The 25,535-nt window shown below is 39.3% G+C and overlaps 1 protein-coding gene across 1 annotated transcript in view; it reads right to left on the bottom strand.

Moving 5' to 3' along the window:
* The window catches only part of LOC132391589 (hedgehog-interacting protein-like), a 133,052-nt gene that overhangs the window by 87,991 nt on the left and 19,526 nt on the right, over positions 1-25,535 (bottom strand). The window contains exons 2-3 of the mRNA XM_059964977.1: positions 5,323-5,474; positions 887-1,060 (exon numbers count right to left, since the gene is read on the bottom strand). Of these exons, the coding sequence (XP_059820960.1) occupies positions 887-972 (86 nt within the window). The 5' untranslated portion in view covers positions 973-1,060; positions 5,323-5,474. The remainder of the gene's footprint in view (positions 1-886; positions 1,061-5,322; positions 5,475-25,535) is intronic.

Raw genomic sequence — 25,535 nt, 5'->3', positions numbered from 1 at the left:
TACAAAATAGCTTCAACATACTTATACAGGCTTAATATTATTATCCTGTACTTTTTCAAGAATCTACTGTTCATTTTCCTCCATTGACGCTGCCTGACAAGCTGAGTTCCTCTAGCATTTTGTGTGTGTGTTGTTCCAGCTTTCCAGCATCTGCAGAATCGTTTGTGTTTTCCGAGTGCCAGTTGAGACAATCCCAGGTCAATGCCTCTGAACGTTTCCTTGCCACTGAAGCTAGTCACACTGGCAGGTTTACCTTTGCTTTGAACAGCAATATGATATTTGTAATATTCTCGTATCCCGTTATTACTTTGATAGCTAACATGAATTGAAAGATTGAGGGTTTAGCTTTTGCAATTATTCCTACTTGTCACAACATCCGAAAAAAGCCATTGAATTGAAACACCATCCTATTTTATTTACTGTTGTCCACTACTGCATTATTTTTTATTTTCTGCACTGAACAAATAAAAAATAGTGCATAGGAGAGCACATGAAAAGTGATTTTAAAGCTTTATTGTGTCTTTTGACATTGTCAAAAGACACTGCTCTTTTATTTTCCTGAACACTGGACATTAAATCCCTCATCAATGTGCTTTCACAACACTGCCATTCCTTAATTTACAGAAACAATCCTTTCTTGGAAAATGTTTCGTGAAGCTAATTTTTTATAAGTCGAAGACTAGACGAAATGAAATTTGAGCATTATAGTATAACGTATCCCCGTTGGTAGATACTTACATAGTGAAAAATAGGTTTACATAACAAAAGACTTGTACCCAAAAGAATCAATGGCTTTCCACAAAAACAGGTAAATTAATTAATTAATTTTGATAAGTCAAAAGATAATAAAATGCATTTTGCAATTTGTGAGTTTTTTTTTGCTTACCTTAATCCATCCATCTCTTCCATATCATCAAGAGTAATCATTCCATCTCCAAGGAAGATGTACAGGAAGCCATCAGGCCCAAACATTAGTTGTCCACCCAAATGCTTTCTGTGCAACTCTGCGACTTCAATCAATACCTTTGCTGTTCTTGTATCCACTTGATTTGCATTTTTTCTGTGTGATAAGTTATAATTATGGCAACAAGTAAGTTGTGTTCTTTTGAAAAATGCAGTAAGATAATTTTCAATGGTAGAGTGACTTGCGTGACTTCTGATGCACCGAAGAGCTCTCCTATCAAACTGCCACTCCACTGGCGTGCAGCTGACTATGAGGCTCCTGGTTGGGCGTGTGTTTGAGAAACCGCCCTGTTAGGTTTGGGTCCACCGCCACTGTAAGTTGTGGTAGAAAGAAACCTTGGAGCGTGAGGAGTTTGGTGTGGGAGTATGGGGGGGTCGGGGTGTCTGGGTAACTAGTGCGTGGGGTCTGGATTGTCACAGGTTGCATTTGATCTGGGAAATTAATTGACTAACCAACGTGATTTGAGACATCGGCTCAGGGATCTGGAATTGTAAGGTGTGGTCATGGTGGAGAAAAGAAACCCAGACGAAACCGGTGAAGCAGAGTGGGAATCGGAAGGATCCCTCATACAGGTGGCAGTGCACCGTAACTATAGGTTGATACAAAAGATGGTTAAGAAGAGTTACATAAACACGAGGAAATCTGCAGATGCTGGAGATTCAAGCAACACACACAAAATGCTGGTGGAACGCAGCTGGCCAGGCAGCATCTATAGAGAGAAGCACTGTCAACGTTTCAGGCCGAAACCCTTCATCGAGTCCTGACGAACGGTCTCGGCCCGAGACTGTACTTCTTCCTACAGATGCTGCCTGGCCAGCTGCGATCCACCAGCATTTTGTGTGTGTTGTAAGGGGGGTTACAATCTGGATGGAACAATCCCTGAACAAGTTGCTTGGTGGAAAGGACAAGGGAAGGGCAAATATAAAAAGGCCATAGTAATAGTAACAGCCTGATTGCAGAATCACCACAGAAAAGGGACCGGCAAACAAGCTCAGAACCTCTCGATTTTGGGGCAAATGGTAGTGTAAGTCCATACATGCCTCAGATTGGGATTATTCAGCTGATGCTGTTGGTGAGTATGGGACTCATAATAAAGATTCACAACCTGTACCCTATAATGAGGTAGAAGTGGATGCCTCAGAACTAGTACCCCTCTAGGTCTTCTGGAAGACCACAGGAAATCATGCTACAGAGCCCACTGTTAACATTTTTACAGCAATTGAGAAACAGAAATGGATTACCTGCTATCAAACGTGATGATGATAATGCGATTTTTTAGCAAATGGTTGAAGAATGAAGGGAAGCTTACCATATGACTCTTGATGATATACGCATCCTTTTAAAGGCAAAAATACCCAGGGAGGTCAGGTCCACATTGCCTGACCATATTTGAAATAAAGATTGGCTTAAAGGGAGAAGCAGATCCCCAGAGGACAGACTGGAGGAAGTTACTGAGGCAGTTAAGGATGTGATGGGTAAAGGACAGGCGAATTGTACCAGGATTAACTTAGCAGGAGCAGGAAGAGATAGTCAAGGATTATGGGCCTAAACAGTATGATGCCGAGTTCCTACAGCTTCTGAAAGATGGCATGGGGCCACATCTGACCCAGATAATAAAAATGGTGCTACCTGTTGGGCACATGTTTAATCAAATATTTAACTGGGCAATGACAAGGGAAAAACAAAAGAATGTGCAGCCATAGTGGCAGGTGTACGACAGGGCAAACTAGGAGATGTTGAAAGTTTCAGTGCGGAAGAGGGCATATGGCCTGGAACTGCAAGGACATGGAATAGGGCCAGGTTGCTATGGGAGATGGCCCAAGCAGGGCAAGTGTTGGTCAAAAGGTGGTGGGGTAGCAGGACAAGGACCACGGGCATGCTGAGGATCACCACTTTGCTTTGAGTGGTAGCGTAGTGGGACCTGTTTTCCAGATCTCTGCAGAGGAGTTAAAAACGAATCCTGAGGAAATGACCGGTGACAATGCTCTCGGTGACAAGGGTGGGGACCCCAGAATGTTTGTGAATACACTGTTAAGGAACCAGTGCACTATGCTGGCAGACACTCCGGCCTCCATATTGATGACAAATCTTGATTTACCCAAGTAAAACAACAGTGCTCGGGGGTAGAAGGATCCACACTTGCTCTATTAAATGAACCTGTACTGATACAGATTGAGGACACGAGTACTACCTACAAATCTGGGCTTGCGACAACCACAAAGGCACCACCTTGGGGGTAGGTCTACTGTAACATCTGGGATTGGTAACAAAGACAGGTGCAAGGAAACTATTTGGGTAATGAAAGCTCGTCCTTGTCGGAATAAGGGGATGAGATATATACTGTATGTCACAAGTCGCGTCCTTAAAGGCCCGATGGGCAGTGGCGGTGGTTTGGGGTATTATTACAAAAACATATCCCTGGATGTGGACCATTTGCGAACAAGGCAGTGGCCTTGTTGAGGTGACAAACATTTGCACTGAAGGTCCATCACACCTGGCCAACCATTTCTCATAGGGATTCCCCAATCTACCTAAGCCAGACAGGAACTAACTGCTAACCATTGATTATACCTCTCTGAACAAATAGGCCTCTCCGGAACATCCTATGGGGTCAACCCATCTATCATTTTGAATGGCATGAGGCCAGAGCAGGATACTTCTACCGTCTTAGATATCGAGAATGGTTTTGGTCAACTCCAATACATCCTGGTAGTTGGGATAAATTAGGTTTTAATGTCCAGGGACAGCAGTATATTTGGACAAGGCAGCCTCTGTGTTTCCATAACAGCTCTGCCATTTTCCATTTATGTTTGGCTAGAATAATCACCCGTGTCCCCTCGGCAGATCCCAGTAGCAGTATTCTGCAATATGTGGATGGTATTCTAATTCCATCTCCGGGACAGAACAAGCACATCCCGGTGGTTTTGAGGACTCTACAGGTTATCAAAAACCTGGGACTGACGGTAAACCCCTCCCAGGTACAGGGTGGACAGTCTGAAATTTGGGACACAAGATTAGACAGGGTGAGAGAGTGATACCCAAGGAATTTAAAGTCCAGTCAGCATAGGCTGTTCTTTCCCATCTCTCTTCACAGAACTAGACTCATGGCATTGAATCTAGTGAATACACTGCTGGAGTCTCCAAGACAAAAATGCCCTTCCTTTATGAATGGGCCAAAGCTGTATGCAGTAACACAGGGCTGGACTCACTGAAGTCCTGTGCAATTGCAGCACAGCAATAAAAGCTTTGTGGCGTGACGGGGCAGGGGAGATTCATTGGCAGTGGGGGCCTTGCGCCTTTAGCTGGGGATGAGAGAGGGAGGGTGATGGATGATGATTGTGCAACTTGTTCCTTAAGTCAGCAGAAGAGATGAGAAGCACTGAACTAATATCTGAAAATGAGGAAAATGGCAGAATGGGGGAAGAAGGAGGGAGAAAGTGGGAGGCAATAAATAGGTAGAAGGGTTTCTTGGGTGCCTTACAGGGTTATAGGTCAGCTGATAGGGAGACCGAGGACATTGGGAGGACATTAGGAGAGCACGAGGGTATGAGTAGAATAGTAGTTCGGCCAATACTGGACCCAAAGGATGAAAGTAAGGAACTTATTTAACAGGTGCCCAATTCAGTACTGCATGCCAAACACTAGTTTGTCCCAGGAATGCCCAGTGATATTTAAACCAGCAACATCTCAGTGCGACCTCTATACACACAAAGGAAGTACTATCGCACTCTGCACCTATTACGTGGACCTGTTGAAATATCTGAACTAATGCAAAACAACTCAGCAATGATCATTATCTGTCTTATAACAGAAACAATTTTCATCTGGATAATTATTAAAACGAAGATAAGTAATGAATTTCTTAGGTAGCGAACATAAATTCTTTAGCACTGTTTAAAGAATGACTTGTGCCACAAACAATGAGAACATATAGTCTGTTAGTTATAAACTATTAAAAGTTCCTTTCTGAAAATTAAAGTTTTTAATTTTGACTTTGAAATTGCTCTACTTTCCCCCCAAATCATTTTGAGAACAGATTTTTTCATTTTAAATTAGAAAACTAATGATTATAGCAGGGAAAATTAATCTGAATGTTTACTGAGCTCCAGTGGCAAGTTACTCTGGGCATTTTAGCTGCTGATGTCAGTCATATAGCTTACTAATTGTTACTTCCACTTTCTCAAGAGTTTGTCTTCAAAACTATTAATGCAAACAACAGAAAATAATTGAAAATAAATTATTGATAACGATTTTAATAACAAGATCTTTACAGCATTTGAAAGCCTACGATATTCAGTTTGAAGATGTTCAGTAATTGCTACTTGAATTATATCTTGGAGCATAAGTAAATGTACTACCTGGATACAGTGTATTCGACTACTCTAAGAATGTGGTCGTGTGGTCCAATTGCCCATCGCTCTTGGTTGGTGGTATAGGACACATAGAGCTTTCCATTTTTCTTGTATTTAGGATGGAATGCAAGGCTTAACAATCCTCTTTCATCTCCACCCTGTGGTTAAAGAAAATAAAGAAAGCATTGTAACATTAAATATATTCTCTGTTTTGTGTCATCTGGAACCCAATGCAGAGAATCTTTGCTGGTGTGGAAAATTTCCTTATAAATTCTTTTCTTTAATTCACTGAACAACAAACAAAGACACTATAAAATATGCCCCTTTAAATAACTCTCCAAGTTAGAACCAGACATTTCTCACAATTGACTTCAGGACTCATTGTGCATAAAAACATCTTACACTATTATGAAGTGATTTGTGTGTGTAATCTCTGGATCTCCATGAAGACAAGTCTAAATGCCTGGAAGAATTCTTTGTTCAGCTATTAACTTGCTTATACTCTAAGGGAAACAAATGAGTCCAACACTAGCAGCACTTTTTCCTGCTGTTGATATTCTTAAAGCATCTAATACCACAATGTGAGCTGTGAACTCCTTGTACTCCAAAAACAATTAAATAGATTGGCTAGTATATGAACTTTTCTTTACCCTGGAGGCAGCTACATCAATTGTCACATCTCTGGTGGTCTGCTTCTCCTTAGTCGACAGTAATTAATTGCTGTTTTCCACTAGCGGCAGTGTATTGGACAGTGAAACTATGTAAGCATGGTAAATACTTTGAATATTATTATATTAATTATTACTTTAAAGTTTTTATATATTCCGTGAATTGTTTTTCTTCAAATTATGCAATATTAACTGTAAGTTATAGAAGAGAATCATTTGAGACAGTCTATGATCTCTAAATATTATTATCTGAAGCTATTTTTATGAACTATGTGCAGATTACTGGCCATTGCAAGAAGCATCAATTGTAAATACAGTGTGATGAAATTGACTTGAGTGCACAAAGAGTGGAGTAAGCTGATGCTCATAGTTTCAACACCGCCAAAGACTCATTAGAAATGTAACCAGAACAATATTTTGTTGGTAGAAATAACTGTTAATGTAGCTATCCAAGCAAGTGTGAAACCACCTTTTAGTAAATGCAGTGCTAGCATGGCACTCACTTGCTGTACTATTTTCCTTGCAAGGATAAAAAAAACCCAAAATGAATTTTTGCCCAGATGGAGTATATCTAAAAGATGAATTAAAAATGCCAAAAGCCATAGATGGGACTATATTTATGAAACAGATGGCAAATTGTGAATGAACTGAAATACAAATATGCAAACTTTTAAAGAAAAACAGCTGTCCGATCAAAACTCCTTTCGTAAAGCGCAAAAAATGATAGGTGATATGGATAAAGCAAATTTTGAAAACATTTAAAATATTAATATAGCTTTAGTATTCTTTTAGTTAAAATATTGTAATGAAATGTTCCCAGGATGGAGACCTAAGTAGTATAAAAGGCTGGTCATTGGCTGCTTGCTTAGGAGGTCATGGAGAAAATGCTCTGATGTCAATCACTGCTTCTGTTTTCATGCAAATATTTGTATAGTGACGATTATGACAAGGGCTCATGGCACTATGAAGCAGGGCATCCTTGAATATCCAAGTTTTCCAGTTCAGTGCAAGGGCAGGTTTGAAAGGTCTAAATCATCTTCAGCTTTGCAAGCTGTGTAGATAACCCATCTCAGCCTCTTCTGGAAGATCCACTATCACAAAAGCCAGTTGCTATCCAATTCAATTCACTCCTGGTAAAAACACAGAGCAGGGAACATAGCAAGAACACTGGGCGTCAACAACATCCCAGAGGACTTCAACTTCAGATCTAACCATGCCTTTATCTGGACAGTAGCTACAACACTGATAAAGAGAGTAATTGGCCAGCTACATCGAGTGCACAATCAGCAGGGCAAATCCAATCCAATCAAAAATTACTGCCTTGATCAGTCTACTTTTAGTCATTAGCAATGCGATGTATGGTGTTGTTTGCAATGTTGTTAAATGCCTCTTATTCACCAATATTTTGCTGGCTGATATAAAAAATGTAAAATGCTGGAAACACAAGTCCGAAAACTTTGTTGGAGGAAGCAATAGAATTAAAGTCCCAGACCACCGACTATTCATCAGACCAACTTTGTTTCTCTTCAAGATTACACAAGCATTTTCAGTATATTCGGTTTTTGTTTCACACTTCCAGCTTTTGTTTATCTTTTCAATCTATGCACTGATACTCAGTTTGGCCAGCCTTGGACTTAACATAGGTTAACTAGCTCAGTTCCAGAAGTAAATGAGAGAAAAATATACTTTCATCAAGGCTGCAGTGTTTACATTTGCTATTGATGTTCTAGTAATATTGGAAGTCAAAGGAATCAAGGCAAACAAGCTCCACTAGTACATACAGCACAAGGGAATATTGTTGTGACTTAGAGAGATTAATCACTCCAGTAAGTAAAAAATAGTGGTAAATAGTCCTCAGAGTTTGTAAGCGTTTCTCAGGAATTTATTCTAGACCCAACCACTGCTTCATTAAGGATCTTCTCTCCAGCAGGAAGTCAAAATTAGGGATGTTTGCTATTGTAATCCATTACACAATTCAATATTCAGGCAAGTACATGGCAAATAACATTTGCTCCACATAAGCACAAGGCAATGGCCAGCTTTAACAACAGATTCCTTGACATTCAACAGGATGATCATGGCACAGGCAGGACACGGTGACATTTTGTGGGCAGCTCACAAAACTTCTTGATAAACTTCTTCTGAACCATATTGCCTGTAATTTCCCTTCAAGAAAGATATTTTTGAACTGTCTGAACAAACTAGTGATTTTAGATCCTCTGAAGGACTTGGCAGACTTGACTCTCATGAATACAGGTACGGCATCCTTAAGAGAGTGAGGGTCAGTTGACATTGGAAGAGGGGGAGGACTTCAAGCCAGACTAAAGCTTTAGGGTGTGAAACTTCCTTTACCTACCATCTTTTTAGCAAATGTACAGTCACTGAAAAACAAGATGGAGGACCTAAGCGTAAGATAGCTGTATTGGAGATAAATGAGTGATTGTTATGTTCCCCTTTCACGGAGACATGGCTCACTTGAGACATGCTAGATCTGTTGATCACGCCCAAGGGCTTCTCAATCCACCAGATGAACTGAATTGCTGATACAACGAAGGCAAGACATGGAGGTCTGTGTTTCAAGATAAACTCTTTGTGGTGCTTGGATGTGGCGATCTTGTCACATTCTTGTTTTCCCAACCTACAGAATCTAAAGATTAAGTGCCATTCATTATATTTACTGAGAGTGTTTTCCTCCACGATCCTGAAAGTAGTTTATATACCACCAAAGGCAGATCTTAAGCAATGTATTTGGTGCCGCAATTAGCAATCAAGAAACAACTTAGCCCAATGCCTTTCAAATCATTACCGAGAACTTTAATTAGGCTTGATTGAAGAAGATAAATCTGTCCAATTATCATCAACATATGACTTGCAGCACTAGGAGTCCCAGCGAGGCTAGGGTTTGATCAGGGATGCTGGCTGAGAAGGGCCTGTTCTGCACTGTATCTCAATAAATAAATAATAATAAAAAAGAACATGCTCTAAAAAGAATATTTGTACTGTTATATATCTGGAGATGCATTACTGAAAGCATTATTTTTCTACCAATGCATGGTAAATAGGGGTTCATTTCGGACAAACATATCATTCTTTAGTGCTATTTACTGAACACTTAACATATAATGAAATGAATGCAATACACACAAATGAACTAATAAATGTAACAGAGCAGTCAACAAATACCATTCACTTTACTAATGAGCTTTGCTTCATTTTGGGTCACTCTCAGAAACAGTCCCCATACTTTCTCAATCTTTGTGATGCCTTCCATGAAAATGGCTGTGCTCAGTGTATTTTCAACTCTCAATTGTTTCAGTATTGTTTCTCAACAAATGCAGTTACTTCAATTTTTGTAACTTCACGATCATAGAGATTCTCATTTTTGAAACTGACACTTCCTGACCTTTGTCCAGATACTTTGAGTCAGATACTGTTATCAGGAATTCCTTCACAGTATTCACGTACCTCAGTATATGGAAACTACTGTTAAACACAACTAAATGTGTTACTCTTTTTTCATTGGCTGAGCAACAATTATGTCTGTGTTTTCACTGGCCGTCAGATAACGTACTGTGCTCTCTTTGGCTGAGTGGCAAGGTCATAATATACTCTCGACTCACTGCATGTTTATATTTACCCTGGATTATATGCACTAAAATGGTTGAGCACACCGCAGTATAGTTGAGAATGATGCATTAGTGTAATCACTATGTATTTACTGAGATACAGTGTGGAATAGGCCCCTCTGTCCCTTCAAGCTGTGCCGCCCACCAAATGCCTAATCCTGGCCTAATCACGGGACAATTTACAATGACCAAGTAAGTTACCAACTGGTCCATCTTTGGAATGTGGGAGTGAAAAACGGAACCTGGAGGAAACCCATGCAGTTGCAAGGAGAATGTACAGGCAGTGGTGGGAATTGAACCCAGGTCACTGGTGCTGTAAAGCTTTGTGCTAACCACTACGTTACTATGCCACCCAGTGTGTGGAGGACACATTCATTAATCTGTATAAAAAATGATTTTCTAGGTCAGTATAGTGAGGCAGAAACGTGGTAACCAATTGTTTTAGATCTATAATTGTGTAATATGTAAGATTTAATTAATAATCTGGTAGTTAAGTGGCCTTGAAATAAAAGTGATTATAATATCACAGAATTCAAAATAATGATTGAGTAAAAGGAGAAGTTGGCCAATTGGCCCCTCAAATCTAGACTTCCATTCAAGAAGATTATGGCAGATCTGATCTTGACTTCAACACCACCTTTTTCTATCTATACTGTCTTGCACACATTCAAGGACTCCAGTCCTCTTGCTGTCTGAGGTAGGGAATTGTAAAAATTGTAAAGCCTTCTGTGAGAAGAACTTTATTTTCAGCCCCTTCTGCAGTGGGGCACTCGTTATATCTGAAACTACTTCTAGATACACCCTGGAGGAAACATCCTCTCAGTGCTCGACTAACCTCCTTTACCTAATAAAGTGGCCACTGAGTGTATGTTTATGATCTTCTGCTGCTGTAGCCCATCCATTTCAAGGTTCAATGTGTTGTGGTTTCAGAGATGCTCTTCTGCACACCACTGTTGTAAGGTGTGTTTATTTGGGTTACTGACCAATCTGGCCTTTCTCTCTCATTAGAAAAGTGTTTTTGCACATTGAACTGCCGCTTATTGAGTGTATTTTGATTTTCACACCATTCTCTGAGAACTCTAGAGACTGCCGTGAAAATCCCAGGAGATCGGCGGTTTCTGAGATACTCAAACTCCCCCATCTGGCACCAACAACCATTCCACAGTCAGTCACTTAGATCACATTTCTTCCCCATTCTGATGTTTGTTCTGAACAACAACATAACCGCTTGACCAGGTCTGCATTGAGTTGCTGCCAGATTATTGGCTTAGATATTTGCATTAATGAGTAGGTTAATTGAGCTGAGTGCATGTCAACCTTATCATCCTAGGAATCAACCTCTTGAGCATCTATTGTGCTGTGAGAAATGCAAGCACATCATTTCTCAAATATTGACATCAACTCTCTTTTACATGTGTTCACTCTGGTGTCCTGTGAAGCTGTATCAACACCTCCTTCCTTTTTGCTCCTTTCCACTTGCAAAAAGGATCAACATTTCATTAGCCTTCTGAATGAATTGTTACACTTGCATGCTTTACTGCTGCACCCCTTCGTTGCTAAATTTATGTGTTTCATATACTTGGACCTCTAGATTTTATAGGAACACAATTTTGCACTATCAAAACCTTCACTTACTGGTAACTCATTTGGATCAGCCCAACAAAACACCGCCTGTAAGGACACATCAGGGGCTGCATGCCCTACAGTTATCACCTCCACAGTCACTCCGCCACCTACAAAACAGAAATCTAGAACATGATGGAGGACTCCTTACTTGCCTGGATTTGTGCAACAGCAACATCTGTTAAGACGTTCATCACCATCGATGACAAAGCAAGCTGCTTGACTGGCACCCATCAACCACCCTAAACATACAGTCCCCCCACCCCCTGGCTGCAGAGTATACCACTTGCAATATGTACTGTAATTACCCACATAGACAATTCCCACAACATGTCCTAAACTCACACCTCTACAACTAATGACAAGGGGGGTAGGTGGGTGTGAATAACACCACTGGTAGTGCTCAAGTTAAGCACCATCTTGATTTAGAAATATATTGTGGTCCTTCTGAGTTTAAAACCTAGAACTCCTCACCTAACTGGGGAGTGGAGGTGCTTCATCAAATTACTCTCAACGGTTCAAGAAGGCAGCTTACCGTCAGCTTCTCAAAAATCAATAAATGCTGGTCATGCTAGTGATGACCAGATCCCAAAATGAGCATTTTTTTAAAATCCTGAGATTTCTGCTAGGAAGAATTGACACACAAAAGCCAGCCTCATTCATTTTCTTTAACAAATGATAACAAATATTAAAATAGTGTTTCCATATGCTTGATTTATGTAAGGAAGATGTTCTTAGAAAACACTGTATTAATGGAAATGAGTAACGGAGGGTGAAATGCATAACAGACACGTTGGTACAGTGTATTGCCATGGGAGGAGTAGCACAGCAAGAAATAGATGCCTGAATTGTAGACACTTACCGTGAAGAATAATACCATAGTAACACAAATATTAGAGTTCCAATATTTGCACATTAAAATTGCCTGTAATTTAAAATTATACTCGTATTTAATTGTGTAAAACTACTGTATTTAGTTAGTTACTAAATATCTCCTTAAATGAAATCTAGAGTGACAAAAAAACAATGAAATGTTAAAATTTTAAAAATCTCATCGGTGGGCCTTTTATTGATTCTGCCTTGCCAGCTAACTGTCAGCCCACTGCGTGTAGTAAAAATATGTGTGGGTGTGTGGAAAAGTCGAAGGCAATTTGGTCCAGTGACAGTGAAATCCCAGGATCATCCTGAAGTTGTCCACTGCAATGTAGCTTTCCGCCAGGTCCAAGCTGATGGCAGAATAATTTCCCCAACAGAAGTTATAGTGCTGCATTATTTCCTTATAGTTTAAGGTGACTTATTATGTGGCTCCAAATCAGTAATTATCATGCTGAAAGACCAATGCATTTGTATTTTTATGAGTCAGCTTTAAAAATATGCAGCTCTGCTCAATCTTCTATTATTTCCCATTCTCCACAGTAAACAACTCTTGACTAATTAAATGGTGAGGGAAACATAAAGTAAGATTTATTATTGGATAGTTCTAATTGACCATAGTACTGCGGGAGCAGGTAATATAATTTACTGAATAAACTCTCACCCAGTGTAAAACAGAGCTTAGCAATATTTTAATGACTTGCCATTGAAATAGAAATGGTTTAAATTCAAGTTCATAGAAACCAAAGTTATTTCTTTTTAATTAAAAAACTGTTTTTGTTTGCTTTGTGATGCACCCAAAAAGTTTGATTATAATTAGACTTAATTAGAATTTTTACCACTTTGTCCCAATTCACTCTTACACCCACGGTCCCATGTCTGGACTTTCGTCTTGGTCTTTCTCTGGTTCTCTGTCCAATCTTTCCCGAGATAACAAGTTTATACCTCCTCTGTTACATTTTGATAATGTTTGTTAATTGTTTTTAAAACAATATGTCATTATCATTTTCTATGCTCCTTTAGATTTCCTGGTAAGAATTATTTAATATAAGAAAAGATCTTGACTGAAAAGAATGTATTAATCACAAATTTTGCAATGGTTCTTTAAAGTGATGAACCCAGAGCACAACTCCCCCCCCCCCCCCCCCCGCCCACACTCAAGGCTCACATTGAGTTTACCCGGTGTTTCAGGCATTGAACATCATTAGCACAGTTATGTGTCATTTGTAACATGATCACATTTCAGTCACATTTATGGATGTCTAAAATAATTCAAAATCCTTGCTAGCCATTAAACTCAGCCTAAATTGAGTTGCTGAAATTGTGGTGTGCTTACACTGCATGTAAAAATTTGCATATCAATAAGAAACTGCAAATGATGCAGATTGGAACCAAAGGAAGTGAAAACTCCTGTAACACACAGAAGATCAGAAACCATCTGTAGAAAGAGAAATGGAGACAGCATTTTCAGGCGACCACTTCAGATTAGAAGACCCTTCATTAGGATTGGGAGAGAGAAAAAATGGAATGAATTTACAATGTATTACCACCTGCTGGCCAGTTGGAGCTGCTTCTACTGATGAACCACTCTTAGATGCCAGTGGGAGCATGTCTGGGATGGAATGGTCCAGTCTAGCCCTTGCATCCCAAAAACCAGGTTGTGTGAGGTCAATCAACACAATAACAGTAAAGTTACAGGATCATTTCATAACTGTGCATTACAATGGGGCCTGCTTCTGGGTCCAAGTTGATAGCCAATAAACTTGTTTTCCTTTCTTTCCCAGTTTTGATGAAGAATCATGGATTTGAAATATTATCACTGTTTCTCTTTCCCATTCCATAGATGCTGCTTGATTTGCTGAGTGTTTTAGATGTTCTTAATGTTTGAACTACCTTAAAGTTGTTCTTTTTCAAAGAGTATTGCAAAATTTATCGATTTACATTTTAAGATGATGTTGGGAAGGGTTACCCTAAGGCTGGAACAAGACACATTGAATGCTAATGAGCATTTATTCCTTTGCCTATTAAACAGAAACAGAAACCTATATACCACGACATATTCCCCCAAAACATGCTCTGCATTGTCAGCAAATTCCTAATACATGTAATTATACACTGGAAATAAAGTTGAACCTTGATCCTTCATGATGAAAATGCAAGTATTATGCACATATTACTAAATATTGAGATCCAGCAAGTGCTACATTTGATTTTTATCTGCACCCTTAGAAATCTGTTGTGAAATATTTTGACCTATCACATTTACAATCTACAGCCCAATTACATTAATTTATAAACAGATAACTTAGCAACCACTGTTTATAAAGGAAGCCAAATGATTTCCTCATTAGGACAACTTTAACAATTTGCATTTATTTATTCAGTGTAGTAAAATAACACTGCTCATGAGTAATATGAAACAAAATTTCCTTTATGTAAAGATGTACTTCCTATCATTATTGTTTACATGTCTTAGCCAGCAAGCAAATACTTCCTCTCTATTTACCCAAATAACTCATAATTTATATAATCATTTTATAAATAATGCGTATTTCAGAAAAAAGTCACTAATTTAATCATCTTTAAAGCTACGATTAGGTCAACTTCCAAACTTTGACTAAAATATCTGCTTAAATCCATGTAATCTCATGACTTAGTTCTTTTAATCTTGGTATCATTCTGGTGAATTTATGCTGGACCCTACCAGGACCAACAGAGTTACCCAAAGGTACTAAATGCAGAACTCGAGTGGATCAAAACAAAACTCTAAATAATTATGACACTTTAAAAATATTACCCAATAGGAATTTTCAGACTGAAGGAAGGTAAACAGTGATGATCATCAAAGTAAATTTATTATCAAAGTACATTTATGTCACCATATACAACCCTGAGATGAATTTTCTTGTGATCAAACAATAAATCTATAGAATAATAACCAAAACTGAATCAATGAACAATCACCCAACTGGGACATTTAAACAGAGAGCAGAAGACAACCAACTGTGCAAATAAAAAAGAATGAAATAATAATAATAAATAAATAAGCAATAAATATAAATTAATAACAATAATAATAAAACAAGCAATAAATATCAAGAACATGAGATGAAGAATTCTTGAAAGTGAGTCTATTAGTTGTGGGAAAATTTCAATGATGGGGGTAAAAGAAGTCAAGTAAAGTTATCGCCTTTGGTTCAAGAGCCTGATGGTTGCAGGGTAGAAACTGTTCCTGACACGTACAAACAAGCTGGATGAATTCAGCAGGTCGGGCAGCATCCGTTGAAACGAGCAGTCAACAGATGCTGCTCGACCTGCTGAATTCATCCAGCTTGTTTGTACTTGTTATTTGACCACAGCATCTGCAGTGTACTTTGTGTAAACTGTTCCTAAACCTGATGGCAGCAGCGAGAAGAGAGCATGTCCAGGGTGTTGGGGGTCCCTGATGATGGTTACTGCTTTCCTGTGACAGCGAATCCAGTAGATGTGCTCAAACGTTCAAAGGTTCAGGGTTACTACCCCTCAACCTATAGGGGATAATGTCACTCACTTGCCCATCCACTGAGATGTTCCCACAACCAATAATCTCACAGTAAGGACTATTTATCTTATTATCTCATGTCCTCATTATTTATTGTTATCTATTTATATCTGCATTTGCACAGTTCGTTGTCTTCAGCACTCTGGTTGATCTTTCATTGATCGTGTTATAGTTACTATTCTATAGATTTGCTGAGTGTGCCCACAGGAAACTAAATCTCTGGGTTGTACAACAGTGACATATGTGTACTTTGATTATAAAATTTACTTTGAAAATGTGTCTGAGTGGCTCAAAGTTCAATCTCCCACTTATATGCTGATTCAGCCTACAACAGTGGTGTCGTCAGCAAGCTTGAATATGGCATTGGAGCTGCACTTACAGTCATAAGTGTGAAGCAAGTAGAGCAGGGGGATAAGCACACAGCCTTGTGGTGCCAATCCAAACTGACTGAGGTCTGCAAGTGAGGAAATCGAGGATTCAATTGCACAAGGACGTATTGCAGCCAAGGTCTTGGGGCTTTTGAGTAGGGGTCAGCACTGATATAACACAGTACTGAGAAGTGTGAAGTGGTACATTTAAAAAACAAGAAATGCCAGAAGTGTAAAGTATGTGCAGAGTCCTACCGACCTGGGTATACATGAGCACAAATCTCTGACAGTGGCAAAACACTCTGAGATTGTGGTCAGAGTACCTGTGATTCTGGGCTTTATAAACAGTGAAACAGAATATAAAAACAGGTAGAATATGTTCAACCTTTATAAAGCATTGTCAGCTTGAAAGCAGAGCATAAGGAAGGAAGTGAAATAGCTACAGAGCGTGGGAAGAAACAGATGAAGAATTTTAGCTACAAGGTTAGACTGAAACCCCTGTGGTTATCCTCGGGCACTTGATAAAGGTATGCAGGATGACGATGAGTTTCGATATGGCAAACAGAGAAAACTGTTTTCAAGAACCATGGAACACTCATTTAAAATAATTAGCAAATATAGGGGACATGAAGAATTTTTTTATTCATAGTGTGGCTAGGATCACAGTGATGGAATCAGGGAATGCAAAAGGCAGTTAAAGGAAATAATTCATAGTGAAGTAGCAATGGACTGACATTGACTGGACTCCTTGGCAAAAAAAGCAACCAGGATTCAATCAGCTGAATGGCTGAGCAATTTTTTTTATTTATGAGAGAATGTGTCATCTTGATTAATAGGAAGCTTTTGGACTGGCGTGAATTCCCACATGGTGCATTCTGCCTTAAACACAATCAGAAGCTCACTGAGCAACACACACACACAAAGTGCTGGAAGACCTCAGCAGGCCAGGCTGCATCTACAGAAGGGATTAAGCAGTTGGATTTGGGCTGAGATTCTACATCAGGACTGGAACGGATATGTCACGGAAGCAAGGAGAAGGGGACACAACAGATTTGAAGTGATGATTGCAGACACCAATTCAATGGGGCAAGAGCAGTTTAACAGAATTTCACTGTCATTCAGCATTGGATCACGTGTAAAAAGTGCTCTGCATTCATTCTCATGCATTAGCTTCCGACCAGCTTGCTTATTGGCTGCAACCATTTCAGGGGTGGGAAGGTGATATCAGTAAACAGCCACTGTAATCTATTAAGTGGGAATAACAGGAATAAGTTGGATAACAGGAAAATTTAGCTGAAAAATAAGAAGTGCACGAGTCAATATTTCTGCTCCCATTGAAAAGAATAATGAAATGAATGCAGCTTCAACAAATGGATACAAATTCGAACAAAGTTGATGTCTACTTTAGCCAACTCAAACCTTGTGTCTCCTTTCACTCTCCAATTATTACACCATATTTCACTCTTCATTCATAAAAAAACTTACACCACTACTGTACCAGTTCTCAGTTCCCCAGATGAGACATGCTGTAAATAAGATCTGACTACTCATCACTCAAACTGTTTGCAACATGTGGAATCTCCACTTACTTGCAGAAAGTGGTCTTGGGTAGACGAATCAGCAGACAGCAACAGGAAAAGGCTGAATTCCTCCCTTTCTTCATCGAAGAAGATATACCAGCATTAGAGACTTGGCTCAGGCCACCTCTGTGTCAAGAGGCAACGATGGAGCATACACAATATGTGCTGGGTTTCTTCAAACTTTAGTCCCCCTTACTTCTAGCTCATTTATGCATGCTTCTTGCTGCATCTTTCCAGTAGTTCAACAAACACTTCACAGTCTCCTCTACATGTGGTTTAGTAATAAGGCTCCATGATATAAGCAGTGGCATTCAACAGGGTAAAGTACACACTTGGATATGTCCGCCTCTAAATTGTGTCGTTTGTCTTTTGCCCGTGGAAAGCACAGATGTTCTTTTACAGAAACAGGCTTTCACAATGACTGCTTCAGCATAAATTAAATGGGATTGACTGAAGAATGTTCCACCAGTAGATGCCAATCCTGACCCTCACATTCTACATCAGCTGATTGTTCATCTGCCAAAGGCTACCCAGTTCCCTGATGACCCAACGTAATCCTCTCAGATTGATGGTGCCAACCTCCCCTCGCTCCAATTTTCTTCCCACTGTGATCACTCTGCAAATTACCTGAATTTTTCAACTTGATCTGATATTATCTTCATGTACATTAAACATACAAGGCCTATTCTATCATACACAATGCCTTGGGCACTGCAACAATTTTGTGTTCAAAACCTGCCCTGGCCTGATCTGCTTTTAACATGCTGAAAACTGTTTTATACTCCTGTATTATTAGTTCATTGCTCTTACAGATTTTTGAAAATAAGTCAAATTTTTCAAACTTGTATTTTTTGATGTTCGATTAATTGAAGCAACACAATAAACATTACTGGCCAGAAACACTGCCAACCTTAATTCATTGCTTTAGTGTGGTTTTTAGGATATCACACTTGTCATCAATCAGTTCCAATTGTAAATGCAACAGCCATTTATTATCTTTGCCAATGTTCATTAATTGCAAGCATAACTCTTTTAATATTTTGAAGTACAAGAACTACCTTGTCTGAATATTTCACTCCATGAAAATACGTGAAGACATTCTTGGAATTTGGTCTAAAATAAAAGGGCAGACTATTGGTGAATGAGTGAGTGTTGCTTGATAGCACTTTTGATAACACATTCCATTCCTTGATGACAACAGATGGAGTAGAATGATAGATGACAATAAGCTGCTGCGGATTTATTCCGCTCTTTGTAGACAGGAGGTAACCGGAGAATTTTCCCCATTGTGGGGTGGGTGTCAATTTTGTCTGTGTACTGGGACAGCTTATCCAGAGACACAACCAGTCCTAAAGTCAAAGGGTAGCAGAGCACTGAAACGAGCCCTTCAGACCAACTGGCCTGTGCTGACCACAGCAAAGCCCAGTTGCCCATGTTCAGTCTCTAATCCTTCAACCTTTCTCCCTTGTATATCTCTCCAAATGCCTCTTAAATGTTGCAACTGTACTCACCCCCACCATTTCCTCTGGCAGCTCATTCCAGGTCCTCACTTCCCTCTGTGTAAAGAAGTCATTTCTCAGGACTCTCTGTGGAACAGAGGGAGCTAGGAATACAGATACAAAATTCCCCAGAAGTGGCATCACAGGTAGATTGGGTAGTAAAGACAGCTTTTGGTACATTGGCCTTTATAAATCAAAGTATTGAGTATAAGAGTTGGAATGTAATGGTGAGGTTGTATAAGGCATTGGTGAGACCGAATTTGGAGTATTGTGTTCAGTTTTGATCAACAAATTACAGGAAGGATATTAATAAGATTGAAAGAATGCAAAGAAGGTTTACAAGGATGTTGCCGGGACTTGAGAAACTGAGTTACCGAGAAAGGTTGAATAGGTTAGGACTTTATCCCCTGGAGCGTAGAAGAATGAGGGGAGATTTGATTGAGGTATATAAAATTAAGATGGGTATAGATAGAGTGAATGCAAGCAGGCTTTTTCCACTGAGGCTAGGGGAAAAAAAAAACAGAGGACATGGGTTAAGGGTGAAGGGGGAAAAGTTTAAAGGGAACATTAGGGAGGACTTCTTCACACAGAGAGTGGTGTGAGTGTGGAATGAGCTGCCAGATGAAGTGATAAATGCGTGCTCACTTTTAACATTTAAGAAAAGCTTGGACAGGTACATGGATGAGAGGTGTATGGAGGGATACGGGCCAGATGCAGGTCAGTGGGACTAGGCAGAAAAATGGTTTGGCACAGCCAAGAAGGGCCAGAAGGCCTGTTTCTGTGCTGTAATATTCTATGGTTCTATGATTCTATGGACTATTCAAAATCTTTCCCCTCTTACCTTGCATGTGTGTTCTCTAGTTTTAGACTGTCCAACCTTGGCGAAAAGACAATGACTGTCCACCTTATCCATACCACTCATAAATTTATAAACTTCGATGAGGTCACTCCTCTTTCTTCTGCACACCAGGGAATAAGGATCCTTGAGGCCCTGTATTTTAACTTCTTACCTCAATCTCTATACTCATTCTGCAAGACCTCACCTCTTGTTCAACCTGTATCGTAACTAGATCTGGAACACAAGTTCTTAGCACAAAACATTGTCTGATTCTTTCATCTTTGCTGTGTAGAATGTTCTCCACTGTTTCTAGATAGCTGAAGTTTACCTTCTGAGATGGTGGATGCTCAAGAGGCAAAGATGAAACATTTTCTTGTCTCTTGCAGCATGAAGATAATACAAGTGCTCCATCTAAGATTTCAACAATCACCTGAATGCCTCTGCCATTACTGAAAATAGCGATGTTCTTGGATCCTCCCCCTCAAGTTAGCTATGTAATAGTTCTCCACTGTTCATGAATGTATAAGGCAGGACTCCAGGGATTTGATTTCATTTGTTAATTGCCTCAATTTCTGTTAAGTTGGCTTCAGCACTCAAATGAAAAGTAAAGGAGGTCTAAGGTGATGTTTATTCAAAATGCAGAAGCAAACCAATGGAATTGTCTAAAATATATTTAGTTATATTATTACAATTGGCAGAATCAAAAGAATCGGATTTAATATCACCAGCATATGTCATGAAATTTGTTGACTTTATGGCAGCAGTATAATGAAATACATGATTAATATAGAGAACAAAAAGTGAGTTACATTAAATATATATATATATATATATATTTTTTTTTTTTTTCACTACTTATTTTAACTTGTGTGCAAAATAACCAGAAATAAAAAAGTAGTGAGGTAGTGTTTATGGGTTCATTGTCCATTTAGCAATCAGATGGTGGAGGGGAAGAAGCTGTTTCTGAATCACTGAGTGTGTGCCTTCAGGCTTCTGAATCTCCTTTCTGATGATAACAGGGTGAAGAGGGCATGCCCTGGGTGATGGGGATCCTTAATGATCGATGCTGTCTTCCTAAGGCTTTGCTCCTTGAACGTGTCTTGGATACTACGTAGACTGGTACCCATGATGGAACTGATTAATTTCACATGTTTTTGCAACTTATTTCGAGCTTGTGCAGTAGCCCCCCCGCCCCCATACCAGATGGTGATGCAGCCAATCAGAATGTTCTCCACAGTACATTTGTAGAAGTTTTTGAGTGTTTTAGTCTACAAACCAAATCTCAAACCCTTAATGAAATATAGCCACTGTCTTGCCGCCTTTGTAGCTGCATCAATATGTTGTGTCCAGGTTAGTTCCTTGGAGATTTTGCACCAAAGAACTTGAAATTGCTCACTCTCTCCATTTCTGATCCATCTATGAGGACTGGTTTGTGTTCCCTCATCTCACCCTTCCTGAAGTTTACAGTCAGCTCTTTGGTCTTGCTGATGTTGAGTGTGAGGTAGTTGCTGCCACATCATTGAACTCGCTGGTATATCTCACTCCTGTAAGCCCTTTTGTCACCTTCTGAAATGCTACCAACAATGGTTGTATCATCAGCAAATTTATTGATGTTGTTTGAACTATGCCTAGCCACACAGTCATGGGGATAGAGAGAGTAGAGCAGTGGGCTAAGCACACATTCCTGTGGAGCGCCAGTGTTAACTGTCAGTGAGGTGGAGATGTTATTTCCAATCCGCACAGATTGTGGCCTTCCGGTTAGGAAGTTGAGAATCCAGTTACAAAGGGAAGCACAGAGCTTTTCGATCAGTTCTGTCAGAATGATGGTGTTAAATGCTGAGCTACAGCATCCTGACATGGGTATTTGCATTGTCCAGGTGATCCAAGGCTGCGTGGAGAGCCACTGGGATCACGCCTGCTGTAAACCTATTACGGCAATAGGCAAACTACAGTGGGTTCAAGTCCTTCCTGAGGCAGACACTCTCTTCAGTTCTAGCCATGAGCAACCTCTCAATGTTGAGAAGATATTTAAAGAGGATTAAACATAAAGAGCTGGATCCTGCTGGAATGGGTCTCCCATCTTCAGTCTTCTCATGAGCCTACCTCACTGGCCTTCTGTATACTGCATTACTTAACATGACCACACGGTGACTAGGCTGCAGCTGGCAGAGTGCAGAGGTCCCATACCAAAAGCACCATGACAGCTTCTGACACCGGTCAAAGCTTTGTCTCCTGTCAACCTTGTCACCAACTCCAGTAGATCTTAAAATATTTCTGACCATATGAGATATTTAAAATCTATTATAATTTAAGTGAATAAATAAAAAGCTTTAAAATGAGTTAAATATAACACAGAAGTTCTTAGAAACTATTAAAATATTTGAATAAAGAAAATAATCCTGAAGGAGTAATCAGAGATCGGAAAGAACATAATCAATAGGATCCAGAATAGTCTCTCGAGTATGCTCGCCATTTAACATGATCTGGTTGATGTGACTTCTGGCATCAGCTCCACATAAAGCAGGGCTTCTGAAACACCTTGAATATGGTTAATGATTCACCCTGCACAGTTCTCAGGGGCATAGAGTTACTCAGATTGAAAACTTCAAGAAGAAATTCTTCCACGTCTCTGAAGCATTCAGCCCGTTACTTTTAAACTATTCCCAAGTTATAGATTCTTCCACAAGGAAAACATCCTTGCAGCATATACCCTGAGAATCCTAAATGACTGGAAAAGATCATCTCTCATTCTTCAACATTCCAATAATGAAAGGAATACATACGTAAAGAAAGAACCCCGAAACAACTTGTCTGTTCCTCATTAGAAAACTCAAAAACATGCTAGTGACACTTCTCTGGATTACCTCCTTTGCAAATCTTAAATAAATGAAACTTAATCTAATGCTATAGATGTAATCTCACCAACATCCTACTCAGTAACAGCGTGGCATTACTCCTTCTGTACTTTATCCTGTTTGCAAGAAAGGCTAATATTTCATTGGCCTTCCTCATTTCTTATTGTATTAATGTACTAGTTTGCTATTTCATCTACAAGGTCACGGAAATCCATTCATCTAGCAGCAGTCCATACACTCTCTTCAATTAAACAATGGTCTGCCTCTTTGTTTTTCCCTACTAAAGTGTGCTACCTCATATTTCTCCTCAGTACACTCAATTTACTATATTTTTCTTCATTTCCTCATCCTATTCATGCTTCTTTGCAAACCACTCTTTGCTTTTGTTCCTATTTTTGCAATATAAACAAATTTGGCTATAATATACTGGGTCCTTTCACATAAATTATTAGTATAAGTTGTGTGAAGTAGAGAACCAACATTGGTTTCTGTAGCACTCCACTTGTTACAACTTGCCACCTGAAAATTACCCATTTACCCTGTCACAATTTTCTGTTAAATAGCCAGTTCTCTATCCTTATTCCCAATGCTGAGTCCATACTTCCAACATTCATCACTTTTGTGGCACCTTACTCAAATGTAGTTTCATGTATTCTTAAGAGATGTGTGCTAGGACTTTTAATTTTCAGCATTTATCAATGGTGCACCAATAGCCCGGGTGGCATGTATAGCCATTCCTCTGCTCCCCACAGAGCCTCAGGCATGACAGTGGATGCCAAACAGCCATAAGACCCAACTGGTTAGTCTGACAACTTTTAAAGGTCCTAGCTGAAGAACTATTTTTATGGAAATTTGAAAGGAATCTACAACAGAGATGTCATTGCCTTAAATGAGCTTGGAGATGGCATTGTTGGAATTGGAAAGAAGTAGGAAGTGCCGTGAAATTTGTTAGAAGCTGTTCCTGAATTGCTGAGAGTGTGCCTTCAGGCTTCTATACTTTTCTTGCTGATGGCAACAATGAGAAGAGGGCATGTCCTGGGTGATGGGGGTCCTTAATAATGGACACCGCTTTCCTGAAGCACTGCTCCTTGAAGATGACTTGACAAACTGGCTCAGATCAGTGGCTTTTGACCTGAGAGATAGCTATTTCCATCTCTTATTACATGGTACAGCTTAAAAATTCTTAATACATTATATTCAAAGTACAATACTTGGTGGATATATTTTCTGAGTCACTTTCAATCACAATGCATGCTTTGGAATACCAAACTCTAAAATTTATTTTACTTAAAGCTAACTTTCAGAAAACTGGAAACCGCCAATTCACCACTGAGGAAGTGTGGTTTGGAATGTCTTGGAACACCCACACTGAACATAATTTATAAACTGAGCATTATTTTGGAACAAGTTTGGCTAATTGGTACCTTGGGACACAATTGAGGGAAACATGGTACATTAACATCTTAGCATGTGCATATAACATGATAAAACAAAGTCCTCTGACTCCTGGAACCGAGGTTAATCGTCCATAACCGAGTGATAAGATAACATTTTGTTGATGCAAAGTTTTTAGGATTAGCATTGGGCTCTTCCTTCACTGATATAAGATATAGTACAGTTTCAATCTACGTTATGTATCAAAACAAATCTCTTGCAAAAACATTGCTTTTCACACAGAATTTGGAGCTACTTGTAAATGCTACCACGATTGTTTCAACCACAAACATTCTTACTAAAGATGAAGAGATCACTCTGAGACCTCCCCAGCGAAGCAGACTGCAAGTTATTGCGAAAGCAGCAAACAGTGCTGAAACATGATATAACATAGTGAAAGAAAACAGCACAATGAAAATAATTAACTTAAAAACATCCTGTATGATCTTATTTCAAGAATTAGAAATTGGGATCCATTTTAACTCCTAGATAGGTTGTACTTGGTCTTAAACAGCAAGGAGACTTAATTTTAATGATAAATCTCACTCGTATGTTGCCTTTCAATCTCTTGCCCCAAAACATAAAAGATTCAGTTGGAATTCTGTTCAGTTGTAAAAAGAAATGATTTTTTTTTGGATTTTGGACCAGATTGTTGTTTTTGTTGAGTTTTTCCTTGTAGTTTAGCCTTCTTTACACTTGTGTTTGTTTGTATAATCACCTGTTTATGAACTTTAGTAACATGTAACATATTTGTAAAAACTAACACATTTCAATGTATGCTTTAATGTTTCAATGTACGTGTGATAAATAAAACTAATTTTAATCTTGTCTGATAGGTGACAGCAGAAAGCTAGGGTCGGGATGACAGGAACAGTTCTACATCTGTTAATTTACCTGGAAATATAAAAAGTAAATTAAAAAGCTGGGCCTAATTTCTGATACAGGCTGATTCAGACTGTGAGTACAATACTAGACCTATCTCACGCAGCTCTCAGGTTTGATAGAAAATAACAGCTGTACAGCTGAATATACTACAGCCATCAACTGCGCATTTAAGAAAAGTCCTTCTGATTTTGTGTACGTGTACATAACGACAGCAATTTAAAGCTGCAGTGAGCCAGATTAGGATAGGCCTGGAATTATTCCGTGTTTTGCTTCACCTTAATTGCCTTACCTGCCTGGTGGAATTAAGACTGACCACCACCCCCCCCCCCCCCCCCCCTCAATAAGCTGGAAAAGTGCAGGTATACATGGAAATGTAATGTTCTTTTTAAACTGACTCTGTAAAAGGGCTCTGAATGATCACTGAAATCT

Source organism: Hypanus sabinus, chromosome 3 (genome assembly GCF_030144855.1).
Source record: "Hypanus sabinus isolate sHypSab1 chromosome 3, sHypSab1.hap1, whole genome shotgun sequence".
NCBI classification, from domain to species: domain Eukaryota; kingdom Metazoa; phylum Chordata; class Chondrichthyes; order Myliobatiformes; family Dasyatidae; genus Hypanus; species Hypanus sabinus.
This window is presented reverse-complemented; position numbering and strand designations above follow the sequence as displayed.